This window comes from Taurulus bubalis, assembly GCF_910589615.1.
Source record: "Taurulus bubalis genome assembly, chromosome: 4".
In the NCBI taxonomy this organism is placed as follows: Eukaryota; Metazoa; Chordata; class Actinopteri; order Perciformes; family Cottidae; genus Taurulus; species Taurulus bubalis.
Window position 1 is genome coordinate 8593092 of NC_136592.1, and position 19493 is coordinate 8612584.

Consider the following 19493-nt stretch of genomic DNA (forward strand, 5'->3'; position numbering starts at 1 on the left):
TCATGGAAAGATCAGATCGAATCAGTGTGTAAGAAAACAAACAAAGAATCTATTTCCTTCGCCGTCTACGATCTTTTGGTGCCAGTAGAAGGATTCTTCTTTTGTTTTTCACTTCTGTCATTATGAGTGTTCTTCAGTACTGCAGTACCACCTGGTATGGATGTCTGTCTGTAGCCCTAAAGTCACAAATGTTACAACAACTAAACATTTGTTCAAAGATTGTTGGACAACCACTTCAGGAGCTGTATGCTTCCACGTATGACAACAGCATGCTGAGGTTGGCAAAAAACATCACCTCAAACACTAATCGTGTTTTGTATAGTGAATACAGGTTATTGCCCTCAGGAAGGAGATACGAGGTACCACTTTTCAAGAAGGTTAGACTAAAAAAGTCTTTTGTCCATCAATCGACTTTGATGCTAAACCGGAGATAGGCGGAGTGGTGGACAATGTGCTCTCGACTATCTGTACCCATGTATGTAAATTTGTTGTGTTTCAATGTGTCATGTCAATGTGTGTAATTCATGTTTTCTGTTTAAACATGCAACGGCTGCTGGGTCGCAAGACAAATTTCAGCACCAGCTGACGAATAAAGTTCATATCATATATCATATCATCAGCAGGGCCAACTGGCACACAGGGAAACAAACTTTTTTCACACAACGACTCGAGTTCCACAGTTGAGACGAAGAAAAACAAATTCATATTAACCGTGCTTAAGCGTTCCTCACATTCACATTACATTCCCCTTAATCAAATCGTGTTTTCTGTGTGCTAGGTGAACGTAGACAAGATGGACAACCAAAGAAATGGGGGTGGGGGCGGGATGGGTATAAATAAATTGCCTGCGATGAGACGCATTAAAAATAAATAAATGTGCATGCTATTAACGGCGCGTGTGCGCAGAGACGTGCATGCTAAGAGAGCATTTCGCTTATTTGTGTGTACAAGCGGAGCGAGGACAAAATCCGCTGAATTGCTAATCAGTCATTAGAGAAGTGACTTTATTAGCATACTAATGGGGTCCTGGGTCTAGGTTGCCTTGATTTGCCTGATGGAGTCACGCTGAAGCCCAATACTCCGTTAATTAGGTCGGCACCCGGTGCTGTGCTGAACAGCAGCCAAACTCAATGCACCCATTCAAAGGGAACATCACAGAGCCCCAGACTCACTCGTGGGAGGATGAAGCCTCGCTATCGGATTGTTCGCCACTAATTTGCCACAAACATGTTAATCACAAACCTTTACAATAAAGTAGGCACGGTCATTATTTCATCAGTGATGTAAAGGCTCTTTGAAATGGGTTTTCTAATACGGAGCATCGACAGGTGACCCTGACACAAGGTCCCCTGTCACAGTCATCGTCCGTGGCCCACTCGTTGTGTTTTCCTCCATGTTCACCGTTCACTGGTTACCCGATTCATTCTCCTGCACTATTTGGGATATTTATAGAAGTGTGCAGGCCATCCATTTAGCATTAATGAATGGCCTGAATAAAGTGGGTCTAAAGGGCAGCCCACACCACCACCAGACAGTGTTTCATTAAACACTTCTGGAGTGTTGCAGAACGGAGCAAATACACTTCTATTTCGAGTGTTTCCACACACACAACCCACTCTGTTTTTCTACTTGCGCACCTTGTGAAGCAAAGGGAGCAATTTAATATGCTACAAACGTTCTCTTTGGCGGGCACAATATATAACAATCAACCTCCAGTTCCCTTTTTCTTTTATTTGGCCATTTTGTTGGTCCACCACTTTAGTCCAGACTGAAATATCTCAACAAATATTGGATGAATTGCCATCAAATTTGGTCCCCAAAGGAAGAATCCATCTTACTTTGGTGACAACCTTTCATGCCACCATCAGGTTAACATTTGTAGTTTTTGGTGGATCGCCACGAAATTTAGTGCATGCTGCGATAACTTGCCCCATCATCAGGTCAAAAGGTTAATGTTATTACATGTTAATAAGATACTTCCAGGGCCTTTTTTTTAATTTATTCCCAATCGTCTCTGCATTCTGCCGTCAATTTGTGTATGTAAACACACAAAAGGATGTCATTTTTTTACTTTACTTTTTTTGACTAAGCTTTGATTTGAAAACAAATGGCATACGAGTGGCAAGGGCACATTGGCCTCTTTGAAGTACACAAGCTTTTTAATTATATGCCTGAAGCAGAATTCAGATGGAGCTCCCATCAAAGGCAAACATTTGCTCCTCGACCCTAACCGACCACACCGCGTATCGGCTGCTACTTAACATCCTTGATAAACAGGTTTCAGCTTAATTTCATCTGGGAAAACACGCTCAGGTTTCTTATCGAGGCCTTTGTTGTTGTCGCTTAACGCTGCGTTTCAAAGTGTGTTCAGCGATAGGTATTCAAGAAAACTGTCAGCAACAGGGCTACACAATGTTTTTCAAGTCAAGCATATCAAAGTAAGCCCACAGTGACCACAGACCATTCATCGGTTAATGAGACTCTAAAAACTTCAGAAATGTGCTTTTTACATTCACTCACTGTGGTATGTTTGAGAGAAATCTCAACCCTCTTAAGTGACTGCAGTTGGTGCCCAAAGCCCAAGGCTGTTTCTGGCTATTGTATTGCAAAAGAAGTGAGTTAAATAGAATCACGAGGTTATTGTATAATTTAAAAGATCAAAAGCTGCCGAGTGACCAGTGCACCAAAGAAACAGCCCTGTGTGTATTTATACTGCTCGTCACTTCTGAGCAAACCCCACATCAACACATCACAGGCTTTTGAACCAAAGTCATCTACGAAGGACGCCGATGATCAATATGTCGCCGGGATCGGATTATTCATTGCCTGTTTGAGTTGCAGTTCGGGGTCAGGCCGCAGGCATCACTGTGACCGACACTGTAAATCAATAACGGACTGGGATTAGACCGTCGTTTGAAGTCAGTTTATTTGTGATTATTGGGGCCGAGGACATGGGACGAAAGACACAAGACTGTGGTGGGACTCAAAGTTTGCATTCACTCTTTATGCATGCATGGCAACCATACACTGTATGTTGTAAGTGGACGTAGTTGCCGTGACGTCACCCGTTGGTTTGTCGACTGCCGTTTTGAAGCCTCGAGTTCGGCGTTTTGACCTTCGGCATATTTTGCTTTGTATTTTGCAGCCAGTAAGCAGAAGTGACCATATTTGGACTGACGTTGGCTCTGGTAGCCACCTGTCAATCACAAGGTAGCCCCGCCCTAAAGCATACACTGCTTGTTCTCTATTTGACTCTAAATGGACCATCATTTACTAAATGAACATCATGCTGTATTGAAGAAGACTTGAGTAATAAACCAAGTGAGAAAGAGAGTCATTTTCTCATAGACAATCCATACAATCAGACTTCTTTTTGTTACAACCAGTCGAGTCCCCCCCTTGCCTGCTGGCCATTAGAAAGACTGCAAGTTGAAGGCACTGACATTGGCGCCATTTTTCAGAAGTGGAGGTCACCGCCTGGTCGCAACAGGTCAGTCAAGAAACTTGAAGTGAGCAAAAAATGCCCTTCTCAAAGTTTCTGCATCTCTGTTGGCTGAAAGCAACACAATCTGTGAACTTGTGTCATTGTCAGTGTTAATCAGGCAGCAACCTTAAAAATACATCCCGAGTCAGGCTGATGTGAAATGCATCCTCAAAGAGAGAGATGAAAGACGATGATGGTGGTGCATGAAAGGACCTAGAGGAGGAAACAGCGTCGCGCAGCTTGAATACAAATGCACGGTGCGACAGAAATCTCCCTGGGGGACTGAGGTGTTTCCTGTCAATTATTCATGTGTGTGGCGACCTGAGTTTGAGTGATGGGAAACAAAACGTCACATTTGAGGGACCTGTGGATGTAATTAAGCTAAAACGCACTTGGCACCAGTGGATATAACACTGTCAAAGCAGCCTGGCCTCGTGTCAAACCTTTTCTCTCCGTTTTGTTTCCTGTCGAACACAAAATCAAAACACACAATAAAGTCTGAGCACTTTCAGTCAGAGGTCTTCACACATCCACTGAAAACTCTCGAATGCAACTAGAAATTAACACATCCAGTCCGTGAGAGGGGACGTGCTGCAATAAGAATTTCATGACAAGGAGTCACTGATGTATAAAGAGAAAGAGGGAGAAAAAGATAGACATAAACTGCATGAATGCAGAAGTCCTTCACAACTCAGTGGGCACGCCGTCGCTTCAGGAGGTAGAAGAGTCTGTGTCGGGGTGGGCGTGTGTGTGTGTGTGTGTGTGTGTCTTTTGCTACACTAAATTTAGTGCTTCTTCTGTGATGCCGCTTGGTCCATACTTCAACCTCTGGTTGACATGTAACAAGTACATAACAGCTCCTCTATGGCCAAGACAAGACCCCTGGAATAGATCTCTAGCTATCCATCACACACACACACACACACACACACACACACACACACAAACACACTATTTTCTACTATAATATTAAGACTGATGGCAGCTTCTTCGCAGGACTAACCTAATATAGTGGAGGATGAACCGGTCTGCGTATTGTGCGTATTGTGTGTGTGTGTGTGTGTGTGAGCTTTCATCATATTGACAATGAGCCAGCCAGTGAGCAGCGTTTCGTGAACAGTGGGTTTTAAGAGGGTTGCACAGGGCTCCGTGCTCTCACTCTGTGCTGCCAGTTTGTGACCTGGGACACAAGAAACCAGGTCATTTCTCACCAGTAAGAACAAACTCATTGGTGGAGAGAGCTTCAGTGGTATTACTCTTACTGGATTTCAAGAAACTACTTCTTGAAACCCATCTACGCGTGCATGTCCCGGACTCCTCAAGTGGATGGTCATGTATTTAATGCAGAGTTAGTCTCTCTATTTCTAATATTCTGTACAACAACATTAGCTGGTGAAGCCAGCCGGGTTTGAATGAACGCATTTCGTGACATTTGAGGTGCTGTTCGGGGCTGATGTGTTGACATCAAATATGAATGAGTTGCTCGGTGTAATTTGAAGCAATCATTCACATGCATAAGCAATCATTTCATTTGACTGTGTGATGAATATCGGACAAAAGCTTGACATCTCGCAGAGGGTAAAACCTGAATTAGGTTTGTGCTTCACCACCTGGACAATTGTTGCAAAATAATAAATAAAAATAAATGAGAACTTTAGTGCTAACAAGTATTTGAAGGCAAATTTAAACTCGAGACCATCTTTGTGATGGATCACACCAGCCGCGGCACCAAATCTGGAATTTGAAAGTTTTAATTGAAAAACAAGCAGCAGCACACATTTCATATAAATCTGTATTTTACAGTAGTTGAAGTTCCTCTTATGCCCGTTAAAGACAGATAATTTCATGGGAAATTAATTTCTTCCCTCAAAAGGTTTCTGTTTGTGTAAAATCTGTATATTGCTTAGTTAAGCCCTACTTGACTATTTACCACACGTCTGGTGTGTGACCGAGAGGTTACCTTTCTCTGGTTAGCAGCATCACATGTAGTTCTGTCCTCATTGGCACTCTATAAAAATAAACTACAGGGAGCCATGGTAACCTCATGCACACGTCACAACACAGTCCTGAGCCGCCGGGTCAGCTGGCATCTCACACACACACACACACACACACACACACACACACACACACACACACACACACACACACACACACACACACACACACACACAAAGAGCAAAATGCGATGAGCAGACCTTGACGGGGGAACATGACGTGCCGTGTCAGCGCTCGTGGCTACAAGTGCGAGTCAGCGAGAGCCAAGCGGACCCACGCCGCACACACACACACACACGCAAACACAACAATCTGACAGCTGAGCGCCGTTTGCTCCGAGATGCTCATCACTTCTCGTTGTCCTCAGGCTGCTTTTGCTGACTGCAGGGCCTCACAGACATGATGGGCACAACACATGCCCCCCCCCCACACACACACATATCTGGTCTTAACGTAGCAATATAGCAACTCCAGAAATGAGACACAGGGACGTTACACACATGAGGCATGTGCAGCATGTACGACATATCTGCGTGTACGTGCGCACATATACAGAGGTTCTACTTTTCTGTCTGGTAAATAAAAGCCTATGTCGTGCTGAACATTTGGATATTATTATGAAAATAATAAAACTAAAAAGACAACATTTAACTCTTTCTCATGAATGTTACCTGTGAAAGTGGTTTACTCGTTGTGGCCGACTGAAAAAAAAAATCAAACAAAATGTCCCGATTTGCCCTCATTAGACATACTTTGACGGCTATTGTCTTCTCTGGCCGAAGTGTAAGTAAGACAAGGCACGGCTTTGCCGTGAGGAATGAAATCCCAGAGGGAGCCCCCCTGCTCACTTTGGGGAACATCATTATAGTGTTGTTGTAACTCACAGTCCCCAAACAGCTGGCAGTGGCTTCCACATTCTTTCACTTTTGGATGAACACCACAAATGCAATGTGACCACCACGTTAATTAGCCATATCAATTAGAATAAAAGTTCAACATCCTCAGAGACAGTTAACTGACTAGAGATAACATCTTCTCTTCACTGAGACTGGATTTGGTTGGCAGCACATTACAATAAAATTACAAAAGTGCCCCTTTTTATTATTAATAGTATTTCTTTGTATGATCAAATGTGCTTTTCAAAAACTTGCAAAATTTTACATAAAATGCAATGCATATGAAAAACTAAATCGCATAATCTGAAACAGAACTATCCAAGACCCAAAAGACAAATGCCCTTTACAAAAAGAACAACAACCTCTGAATGATAGAAAAGTTTGATACATAAATTTGAATATACGTTTGACACCACGGTCAAGTTCCCACAGCTGTAAAAGAGAACTGACTCGCCTACAGCACCGGGTCACGGAGGCTAATGGCAACCTTGTAATCCAGCCCACAAACTTTCCCTCTGCTTGTTGTGCCTGGGTAAGGCTACATGGGACTTTACGTGGGTTAGGAGCGTTACCAATGGCCCCGGAGCAAAACAGATTTTGAGGCATTGAATCGACTTTCAGAGCCATCAATCAACTGTACAGCCCAGCTCTAATTCAAAATGAGGTGTTCGTGTTGTTTTCATCTTCCAATTTATTCCCTGTAATTAGTCAATTGGTCCTTCATCTCGCCTCCTCAATTCTCAGTGGGTGGACACTAATACAATTTGACTTGATCAAACGTAAAGGAGGCATTTCATGCTCATTTTCAGGAATGTATATTCTAATGAGCCTGCATGTGACATAGGAAGGGGATTGAATTCTGGATGGCTTGTCGAGTCACATGTTTTCTGATATAGACAGCCCACAAAAAATAAACGACTGGGTTGTCTCATCTCGAAATGTGCACAGGCATTGAAAAAGTGAGACTATCACGACATGTCTCCTTTTAAATTGATTGATGCTGCTGTTGGTATTCTCACTTTTGGTCAGGATGTGCAATGGTTGGTATGATTGGCAAAAAAAAGTGCCTGGGTTAACGAATTCCTGCTATTATATAAATAACAAGAAAGTGAACTACTGCTCCCTGTAGGCAATGAATACAATCTCTGTAAGATGTAGTGTACTGTGCTTTATAGCTGGCTCGTTGTCATATTTGCAGGCAGAGCCAATACGACTTCCTCTGTCAACATAAGCTGGTGCAGCACGCTATTTTGACAAACACAGGAGCAGGTGCTCCCACTCAGCCGCTCTTGTGTGCCGCCGCAGACACTGAAAAATAACTCACCCCGATCTGAACACACAGCCTCCAGTCAAATCCTCCTCTGGACGACAGAGCCACACTGAGAGGCTTCATGTAAATCTCCTCGTTGCCATTTGAATGATATGAAAGGAGGGAATAAAAGGCAGCGCTGACTGACAGGCCGAGAGCGGCGGAGAGAGGGGGGAGGCAGGAAACGAGACATTTGCTGAAGAGAGGGGTGAGGGCAGGAGGAGGGGTGAGGGTGAGATGAAAACAGACAGTGGAAAGAGGTTAGAGGGGAGGAAATGAAAGAGGCCACGAACGAGGAGAAGGCGGTGGACAAGAGGAGAGCAGAGGAGACGAGGTAATGTGGAAAGAGGAGAGCTGGATTAGGTAGAGGAGGAGGAGGAGGAGGAGGAGGAGGAGGAGGGTATTTGGGCCTGAGAGAAACTCCCAGATGTTTCTCAATGCTGCTAATCTGCATCCTAATAAATGAGCAGGAAACTAATCAACTCATACAGTTCTGCTTGTCACTCTCTCTCCTCCTCCCTCAAAACACACACACACACACACACACACACACACACACACACACACACACACACACACACACACACACACACACACACACACACACACTCACTCAGAGATGCTCATACAGAGATACCCCCTCCCACTCTCCTTTTTATCTTTCGTTCTAATTTTGGAGTTTACGATTTCTCCCGTCTCCTCAGCAGGAATCATCCATCCATCTGTCCACCCTTCAAACATCATGTGCTTCATTTCAGCTTCAAGTGGAAGCACTTCGCTTTGTGTTCCACTTGACAGGGATGCATGTCCTTTCTATGTTCTTTGACAATCTAAAAATAATAAATGCATGATTTATGTCCCTTCAATGACGGGGTCCAAAACAGAAAACATGAACCGTAATTTTCCACGACTCGATTTCAAACGCACATTCAAATGATGAGCAGCCACGTTCAAAGAGAGTCGCAGCATCTCAGCAATTTATAGTTCACACTGTCTCTGCTTCAAAAACAATGTGCGTTTTACTCACGATGATTAGGAAATTTACGACACTTTGCAGATGACAGCGCGTCTGCTACATGCAGGACCCACTTGGGTTTGAGACTTATTGACTGACCCGAGACAATATAAATTGTACTCGACATCCCTAAAACCAAACATACGAAGTACTCAAACACTTGCATCCGGTCAATATGCACACTTTGTAATATATACAAACTAACAAACCACACATTGAGTATGAAAATCAAGAGCTGCAGCCCTGATCTCTCTTTAGTACACACACATATACTGTATATAAATATATTTATATACAATACTGATTTTTTACTGAACGGCATCCTAGCAGCTTTACAACAGGAACCCTCTAGCCTGCTCCTAAATAATAGATGCACCTAAAGCAACAGAGGTATGGGCCTTGAAGGAATGACCTAGTGTGTATCGTGGGTTCAGGTCATCAACGTGCCAAAAGCCCAGCAAGAGTCCCTCTGGCAGGCCGAGAAGCGAGGCTGCTGTCCGAGGCCAACCTGTGACGGATCTATCCCGGGGAAGTCCTCGGGCATCAAGGGACCTTACCTCTCGCTCACAAACTGCACACACACACGCACCCCTCTGAGCCGGACACAAAGTCAATCCTTCATCGTTGTTCAGCGATGTCATCTTGAGAAAATAGGATTCCATATCTTGGATCAGGCCGTCTCTACAAAGACCCATCACTGGCTGACAGAACCTGTTAAGTCTGAGTATGGAGTTCCCGCACTCAGTATCACTTATTGCAGTGTGATGCTATCAGACGCCTGAAAAGATCGGTGAATAAATCTGTGTGTGCGTTTGGTTTGTTGTGCTGCTTTGAGACAAGACGTGGAGCACGAAAAGAACAGCACGAAAAGGAACTTGTGTTACAGCAGCAGGATGGGGGAGGGGTCAAGGGCACGCACACACACATACTGTCCATACGGAGGCTGAGAGGCTCCTCCTTTTACAATTTATTGTGTATTGTCAAATTTTAATAATATATAATATCTTTGGCTTTTTTTCTCTCCCAAACATCGTTGTAACTGCTTCCCAGTTTGTGTGACAGTGCTTGTTGCCGTTGAGTTATAATCAATACTATAACTGTAATTTTAAACGCCCTGCACACCCGTGATACACCCACACCAGTGACTTAATGAATTAAACATTCACATTTGTTTGACTTATTTAAAGAAACCCAGTGAGCTAGGGCCTTTAAACTCAAAGAGTCTCTACTGAGCATCATCACAAAAAGTATTTAGTTTCTACGGCAAATTAAAAAGATGTGTCGCTAACAGCTTCGTAGCTGTCCACTTAGTGGTAAAGCTGCTCACAACTTCACCACAAGTCTTGAGAGCTTTTTAAAGCTGCTAAGCAGAAAACTATGATATGATATGTTTTAAATGTAAACTGGAACTTTCTAACTACTGGTCACTGCACCAGCTGTCCCATTTCAATGTTAAGATGCTTCATCTTTCAGCCCCATTATGGACATATATGACAGCATGTGCAACAGTGTTTGACCACAGCAATTCGATGATGTGTTCCACGTAGACATCTGGAAACCACTGGCTCCTACACTAGGTCCCTGTTTTGACTTTAACCGAGCATTCCAAACAAATATCCAACAAATATTGAGATGCAAAGCAGAACGCGCGACGCCATGGATGTCATTTAGCTATTCTTCCTGTGCAATGTACAGAAAGGCATTGAGCTCAGTGGTTATACTTCCTTTACCGCGAGGAAGTCCAATTTGTCGCCATACCACACACGCTCCTCATGGTTGAGCACGTTCCAGGGAACAGCTTCAGGTGAGGTTGAAAGCAGCTCTATTATCGACAGGCCAAACAGACAGCGTTTTTGTGTCAATTTCAGCAGCTCAGCGTGACACGACTGATCCTAATCTGGCTCTCCAGCCCCGTCACCAAAAGCATCGTAGCAGCATCCATCAGTGTTCGGCATGGAAAACGCAATCCTGGACTCACTAAATGCTACGAAAATACCCATGGAATCTATATACCTGACTGAGGCTGTACCGATCTTTTTTGCCATTGATTGAAATTTTAATAAATACCCAAAATGCTCATACTACAATTTTCTGATTCTTGCCATTTTGTATTTGTATTATGAATCGATTCAGTTTAATCCACATTATTGAGAAGATGACACCTTGTGAGTATTGTCCACTGCGACAAACATCTTTATTCAGGATTATGTCAGAGAGCCTTGTGTGTGTGTGTGTGTGTGTGTGTGTGTGTGTGTGTGTGTGTGTGCCCATATGTATCTCAGGCAGTATGTATTATTCAAATATAATGATTACATACTGTAAGTGTGCCCTACAAGGGCATGGTGATGATTTATGTGCGTTTCTTATGATTCTGAAAGCAGAGGAGCAGTTGTAGTCCCTTTCAAAAAAGACAAAACAACAACTATTCGCCAACTGTTCTGCAACAGAAAAGGGATGAACGCCGCTCCTTTTCCTACTAATGAGCAGAGCAGAGTGACAGATTAAACTGTGCAGAGGCCCACCCTTGAGTGGAACTATTTTTGCCTTCCTCAAATGTCACTAGGTACTAACGCTGTAGCAACATTTTGACTTCAAAAGACATCGTCTTTTACAATAAAAAAATAATTAAAAAAACTATTTCTGAGCACCGAACACAGATATTGAAGCTACAGTTGCTTCTTGTCAGACACCATCTGTGAATACCGGGTTTAAAATGTGAAAGTGCAGCGTATTGCACCAACCGTGTGTGCTATTTCTTCTGAATCAGTGAACATTTAGTCATCTGTCTGTCGTTGCAACAGACAAATCAAAGGTTATTTTTCTGACATTTCTGATCAGGCAGTTGAAAGTGGAAAGTGACAGGTTACACAGGGAGAGAGGGAGGAGCCTGACCTGCAGTAAGGGTGCTAGTCTGACTTCACATCCAGGATTTATAGCGACACGGTGTTATGCAGTAGTACAACAGTCCATCATTAACTTCATTAATAGCTTTACATTTAGCTCCCAACTATTCAGAAATACATTTTTGCCCTGAGAAAATCCGGTATGAAACATGCACTAGTTCACAATGTCACACAGCCAGAGGTTTAAAATTTAGGATGATTTCATTTCTTCACAATAATAACATTGAAGCGCACGTAATCCATAAAAACTAACAAAACCGAGACTGGGACAAACAAGTCAGTCTGACTGCAAACGGCAACGAGGTTTATAGCCTCTTAATGGAAACTTGAGTATGTACAATATGTACAATATGGGGGACTTATATCGTGCCCTTTCCAACAAGTAAAACATAATCAATTTCAATTTGCAGCCCACTCCTTCCACTCTTGTGTCTTGAACGAGGCAAGCAGACTGGGAGTTACCGTGCTGTATGCACAGTATGTCTTTGTTGAAGGTAATATATAAGCTTAAAGTGGAGACGCAGGGAATGAGGACTGAGGGAGAAGTCTTGTGGGGACAGTGGCCGTTTTAATGCAGGTTGAAACGGAACAAAAAACCTCAGACGAGACCCCCCCCCCCCCTCTCCGACTGACTAGCTCGAGGCTAGAAATGGAAATAACATGACAGATAATAGTCGTGACCATCTGGTTTCTAGGTCTGGGGAAAGAGCTGCTCATGTTCAATGATTATAATTGGTCTAAGGAGGACAGATATGGAAACAAATATACTTGACCATAAAATATAAACATTTAAGTTGTATTTCTCGAAATGTAATTTTGGAAGAAGAAGAAGAAGAAGAAGAAGAAGAAGACAGAAAGAGGCTTTGTCTTCATGTGAACTGGTTTCGGCATGTAGAGAGGAGGGAGGAACAGGGAGGAACAGGCGCACACGGCGAATCAGTCACTTACCCATCACTTTAACGAAGTAGGCGTCAGCTTCATAATTGTTCTTCAAAGCGTGGATGATCAAGTCCCTTTTGCCCTCTGCCTGGCTTAGAACCAGCATGTCTAATATACCCTGCAAATGAAGACAGGCATATAGATAAGGGACAATGGAAGCCTGGTGTGTGTGTCTTCTGATGTACATTTTTATCCCTCTAACGCACTGATTCGCCATTATCTTATCATCTCTTTATTCTTCCCTTTTTCTTTTTTTCTCCCCTTCTCCTCACTTCGTCTCGCTGTCCCATGTTACACATTCTCTCACAGAGCGTGTGAGAGACAAGAAGGGAGAGGGAGCCGAATTTAACAGACAGGCCGCATTAGCAGTAATAATTCATTCTGATAAGACGGGCACGCCGCGGCAGGCTGCAATGCGGCTTCTGTGCCGACGCACACCAGACGCGAAGCGAGTGTCTTGCGAGAAGGCCTATCGGCGCTGAGATTCTCAGGACGCAGAGATGGAGATAATATTGTGTTATTATTGCACCTCATATTTGTACAGAGAAACGTACGTGAATAAACATTAACGTTGCTGCTGTATTCCTGCTGGGATGACATTTTATTTATGCTGAGATGCAGTAGCTACGATGTTAGTGTCGCACATTCCTGATGGATGTCAACTCCATTCAGAAAACAAGCATTTTAAAGTTGTTGTTTTTTTGTCGTCTTGCGGACAGACTTGACGAAGCAGGAATTTAGACCTTCTAAAAATCTGCATCATGACGCTATTTTAGCATAGAGCTCATCACTGTTCATAAGAGGTGGAAAATAGGCTAAATTATAGGGCGTTGTCTTGTAAATACAAAGCTGGCAGTGATGGAACAAAGTGGACTGGCTCACAAGCTACCGAATTACCGATTAGGAACGAGCACTAAATTGAACAGAACACAGTTCTGTCCTCTGTTCTGGAATATTACTTCTGAGCGTGAAAGGAAAAGCATGAACTTAAATAATTTTGTTGAAGTTAAAGCTTTACACATAATCCACTTTTCTGCATTAGATAAATCAAATATTCCTGTGTGCTCTGTGAGATTTATTCATTTTCTTCTGCAATTGGCATCAAATTCTTTAATACAGCAGAAATTCTCAACAAGGGGTGTCATTCTCCGTGGCATATCTAACTGTCATTGGAGATGCAGAGCGGACAAAAGCTGTGGGACATTTAGAGGAGAGACAGATGAAGTAAAAAGTGTAAGGAAATGGAAGAATGAGGGAAAGGTCGGTGCCGGATGATCAGCACAAGCTTTGAACACACAAATACTCACGTCCTCATAGATGTCAAAGAATGTTGCCATGACAGCATTTTGGATGGCTCCCAAATCTGCCTGGTCCCAGAGGATGTGGAACATCCTCCCAACACTGTGGCAACTGGCGTTGTTACAGGGCACGTTCTCCAACAGAAAGGCCTGCTTGCTGGGGGGGGGGGGGGGGGGGGGGGGGGGGGGGAGGAGAGAGAGAGAGAAAGAAAGAGAGAGAAATTCAGTTTATCAGTTAAATGTTTATCTCTTGATCGCTCTTCAAATCACACACCTGCGTGGTGGTATTTATAAAGGGATGATTAGCTCTCTGCTGACTCCTCACATATCATTTCTGAGGCTGACCCTGGTCCCTTGCTACGAGCGGGAAACAAGAGTCTGAGCGGGACATTTTTCCATCAACTTGGTCTGATGCATGTTTTGTTTTATCTCACAACAATGTGTCTGAACTGGAGATCCGACGCTTGAACCGAACATGACAGTATCTGTTACAATAAATAGTCCACCATCTGTTTTGTTTAATTTAAGTGTCTCTGACTGAACTTTAAACGGTGACCTTGTAATATTTGGGGGCTTTTATAACAAAATGACATTTGTTATATTTCACAGTGTGCAGCTTGGAACCAGAAAATGAGTCCGTAAAATCCGCATGGTAACACACACACTCCTCCTTACTTTCGCTTTAAGATGTAATGTAGCTCCTTCCCACTAGTGTTGCCTGCCAATGAATAATAAATGTCAGGTGGGTTCTTCCTCTCCAATGTACAATTGTAAAATAGTTATTAAAGAAGTTTAACCCCCAACAGCTAGCAATTAAGGGTGATCTCCAAGCTATGATTCCTCAGCACGGCCACTGAGAAGACCGTTCATAGCCGGTCGGTTTACCGCCTTACTGCCGATCACAGAAAGAACATCTGTCAATCAGCTTTTGTGGAAAAAAGGCAGAACTGAAACAGCCCTTCTCAACACACTGGCCCACGATTCACATAGCGACTCTCTGGGGATTGGGTTATGGCCACAAATTTGCATTCTGGAACATATTTTAGGGGGATTTGGTCTTTTCAAAATAAGAGCATCACTGTTTACGACAATGCGAGCGGATATGTTTTTTTTATGTTTAATCATTTTCTCCTTGATTGGGTATTCAGCAAACTTTGCATTGCGGGGACCACACCCTGTATTCGGCAGGAGGCGAGTCATTTACTCGAGCTGGAATAAAGCCCAGCCACTCTGGGAACTCAATTTAAAAATGTTTTCCATCTCTCTACCTGCACTTTGTGTGCTCAGTATCTGTCACCATCTCCCTTTGATTCACAAGGGGGAAATGAATCCCCCTCTTTCTCCATCTATGTGTCTCGCCGTCTTTGGAGACGGCTCTCTGTACCGGTTCTTAGATCTTCGTGGGAGTAGCGACAAAAAATGGCTCTGGTCTAAAAATAAGTGTAAACGCCCTCCCTCTCTCAAGATTTTAGATGAGTCCCCACTCTATCCCAATGCATTGTGTCTTGGGAGGGGAGGTAAAGGAGCTAAGAGCCTGGTGGGACATCTGTTATCTAGGATGCTTTTAACAACTTGAAAGACTGTGTGAGGCAGTATTGGAAAAACATCAAATGTGTGGTACCCCTCCCTCACAATGCCAGAAAAAAGGAAATGCTGCGATGTATAGATTATTACATCGATTACTGTCGTCAATGTGATGCCGTCACCCACCCTGAAAGGGGGTTGACGAAATGCACATCTGAGGAGAATTTCCATTAAAGGGACGTATGATAGATCTTTAAGCGTTTCTAGTATGTGACAGCACATTTTATCTTTAATATTATGACTTCCACAGAAGGAGACGGAGAAAATGTTTCGCATGAAAACAGCATGTTACAATAAAACGGTAAATGGTAGAAGTAGAGAAGCAGTATCGGGGTGCCAGTAAGCTAGATTTGTCACTGTTGTCTCAAAAAGTATCTAATGGCGGCTTTGATTTATGTTTTTCAGCATCAGGCATGGTTCATCAGTTCAGCTGAAGTTTGGCAGTGCTGGAAGATTTGACGTGAAGACGTCGTACCATCAACCTCCATGCATGAACACTGGGTTTTTCATAGAAGGAAAAAAGGAAAGCAATTATTTAAATGATAACGCACGGCAGAAGAGAAGCTACGTTCAAAGAGCTCAATTAAGCATTCAAAATGTCACACACATTTTAAGACTTCGTGAAGCATTCATTTTCATAAATACAGTATAAACTGCAATGGGATTTCACATTGTGAAATAAACCGGAAATTACTGGACTGGTCTGACGTAAAACATATTTTCCATCTGCCGGTATGCCACACCTGGTGCCTCTCCCTTAGAGACCGTTTTTGGTGCCGGCGTCACGGTGTTAGCTGGAGGCAATACAAAAGGAAGACTGGAGGCAAACACCGGTCGCCTGAGAGTAAGAGGCCGAAGTCACACAAAAAGCGTCACCTCGCTGTGTTGTTGGGTGCCAGAAGCGAGGGAGCACGGCTCCAACTTCCAATTAGTAAAATACAATGTCAGCAAGCGCTTCACAGATGGCGAGACGATGCTTGCTAAAAGTTTAGGCCTCTGCTAACTTCAGCTGAAGCCGTGACAATTTGGCTGTGGTTAACAGGAGCGAAACATTTTCTCTCCATCGATGAAACACGTGGCACATACGCCAACTCTTTGTGACTGATTTCTCTTCTTTTTTTTTGCAGTATAAGCAGCTGTTGGCAATGCAAAGTGTGTAAATGTCTGTCCAATCTAGTCCCGTCGGTTAACGTTGACTTTCTCGAGGGTAAGGTTCCTGACAAGCATCTGTATTTACAACACTGCAAAGTACAGGGAAGTGCAAGAATTGAATTAATTCCTGAAGCGCACACATAATGCCTCGAGCACACAGATTAAAAATAGCGTTTCCGGATGTCTGCATCTTTATGCGTGGGCTGAGAGGAGGGTGTGGGGCCTGGATTAACAGACTTTGGCTGTGATTACACATATACTAGCCAGAGGTTTGGTGAAAGGTCATTCTGTGTAATCCATCAGTACAGCATATGCACTAGACCCGTCTTCCCTTCTCATTAGGCTTAACTCAGCACCCACAGAATAAGACCAGTTGTCACTGAGGACCTGCCACTGGAGCACCTATTGGTCAAGACACAATCCTAATGGTGAGCCCTGATTGGCTCACCGGCAAATAATCAGGTCTCCAGCTGCAAGAAATTGTTGCAATTTTCCAGGGACAGCAGATGTGTGCGTATGTTTCACAAGTGTGTGCGTGTGGATAGAAATGTAGTCATTTCAAAGTTTCAGGCTGAACTCCAGGAGGCATGATTGTTATTCACCAATGTGTGTGTGTGTGTCCTTTCTACAATTTTTGTACTTCAAAAGAACCTCTCTCCAGCACTGCAGGGGTGGTGATGAACTCCAAGTCATCACTCACACTCACACACACACACACACACACACACACACACACACCTCATTACATCTGTATTCACTCCAAGTACACAAATCCATCTTGAACTATATCCAACATCATGAAGAGATGTTCCGAGACGCTCCTAAAGATCAGTATTGGGGCAATTCGGACATATTTTACTGGATCCTATAGGTCAAAATAAACTTTGACTGTACTCTACTGTGTTTTGGTGTTGCAATGCTGCTCTTCTTTCGACAGCCGGAAACTCTCTGCAAGCCGGTGTTTATGCTCAGCCAAAGTTTATATGGGAGTGAAGACAGACCAACGCGCAATCACCAACAAAGTCTCCACATTCTCCTAGTGGAACTTTTATTCAAATCACTTGAGTAATTTAAGATTCTAATTTTGTGTGCCCTGGGCAGCTGTGTCTTAGAAATCAGACGCGGTATCAGTAGATACCTGTTGTCAAAGGACTCGATCGGGCCCAAAATAACTAATTTTTGCTAAATAATAGATAGATAAATAAATAAAATGTGTGTGTCGGGGGCCGTGCGCCTCGGGGGCTTCGACTATTGTGTGAACCCAGTGTCAGCGTTGATGAGTGGATTTGTGTGTGAGCCTGCAGGGACTCCTCCACTGTTCCTACCTCGACCCGCCTCCATTCTAATTGGCCTCCAGAGGGCAGTCGGCTGGCAGGAGGCTGACCACTGATCACAGCGATGACCCTCTGTCCCCGGTTACCTGTCCACCTTCAGCGCTATCTATCCACCTTCATCCCTCCCATCTCTCTGCTCATCTCCCTCCAGCTGGGAGGCTACGTTGTCTTCTTCATGTTCCTTCGTTCCTTTTCTTTTCTCTTATCCACTCATCTGTGCCCCCCCCCCTCCACTTTCATCCATTTTTCTTTTTGCCTACCAATCAGGACACCGAGGACTTCTAGCACATGTTATTTCTGCAGAGCACGATGTGGGTGCATTCGATCATGCTCTTTTGAGTTTGAATGATGGAAGCAACACAGCGGCAGACTCGTCTCTTCTTTCCTTGACAAGATGACCTGCCGTCCCTCTCATAACTCTCTCCTCCATCCTCCTACACCACTTCACAAACCCCTCCGTCTCTTGATGAAAAAGCCTTTCACGTTTGCTTTAGTCTTGCACTTTTTTAAAATGTAATCTATCACCTTGAATTCATTGATTTGAGTGTCAAAAGAACACTTTTTCTCTAGTTTACTTTATAATCGGGTCCTCGTATTCATATCATCACTAGAAAAAGTGTAATATTTTCAGGAGGAAAACAAAATAAAGTTTTAATGTTCAACATCTGTTGCAGTGGCTTTGAGCGAGACGTTCATGACTCATGACATTCAGTGATAATACTTGTCTTATTACTCTAGTCCGTTTGATAATGGCTCTTGTCAGTAATGCCAGTTAGAAATCACTGTAATTCACTCTTTAAAAAGGTACCTCAGATTATATCTAAATCCTCCATACTGAGCAAGCGTGGAGCTAACGGTAGCAGCTAACGGTAGCAGCTAACGGTAGCAGCTAACGGTAGCAGCTAACGGTGCTAAAAGCACCGACAGCGTGAACAACGGCAACAGTGCTGGCAGAGCTAACAGTGTTTACTTGGGGGGAGAAAGAAGAGACAAGTCTGCCGCTGTGTTGCTTCCATCATTCAAACTCAAAAGAGCATGATTGAATGCACCCACATCTCACTCTGCAGAAATAACACAGTGCTAGAAGGCATTTTAACAGAGTCCTCGGTGTCCTGATTGGTAGGCAAAAAAGGCAAAAAATGGATGGAAGTGGAGTGGGAGTAGATGAGTGGATAAAAGGAAGTGAAGAGTGATTTTACCCTCACATACTCTTCAAAACTCAAAAGGAGGCGCTTTCGAAAGTTTGAGACCATTTGTAGCACCTTTCCAAACTTTTTCTACATCTAATTTACCTCACTTAAATTCACCTTTCTTCTTCAAATCTGTCTATTCCAAGTGTCCCAGGACAAAATAAATAAAATACTAAATCACTCTCTTTTAGCAGTTCAATTAAGAACTTTAGATTATTAGTTAATGTAGTTGTTTTAACACACACACACACAGAGGAATGACTCAGACTTTAACAAGACGACTTAACAAGTCCCCTATTGACAGTCTCTCTGACAGGAGACAGAGAGAGAGAGACTGACAATGAGAAAATGGGATGTGGCCGGAGGGTGCCTGAAGGGAAGGAGTGGGCCG

At 43.4% G+C, this 19493-nt stretch overlaps 1 protein-coding gene across 1 annotated transcript in view; it reads right to left on the minus strand.

Moving 5' to 3' along the window:
- Positions 1-19493, minus strand: part of itfg1 (integrin alpha FG-GAP repeat containing 1) — a gene marked incomplete at its 5' end in the record, with an annotated part of 115661 nt that overhangs the window by 28262 nt on the left and 67906 nt on the right. The window contains 2 exons of the mRNA XM_079217363.1: positions 12554-12662; positions 13852-13999. Coding sequence (XP_079073489.1) covers positions 12554-12662; positions 13852-13999 — 257 coding nt within the window. The remainder of the gene's footprint in view (positions 1-12553; positions 12663-13851; positions 14000-19493) is intronic.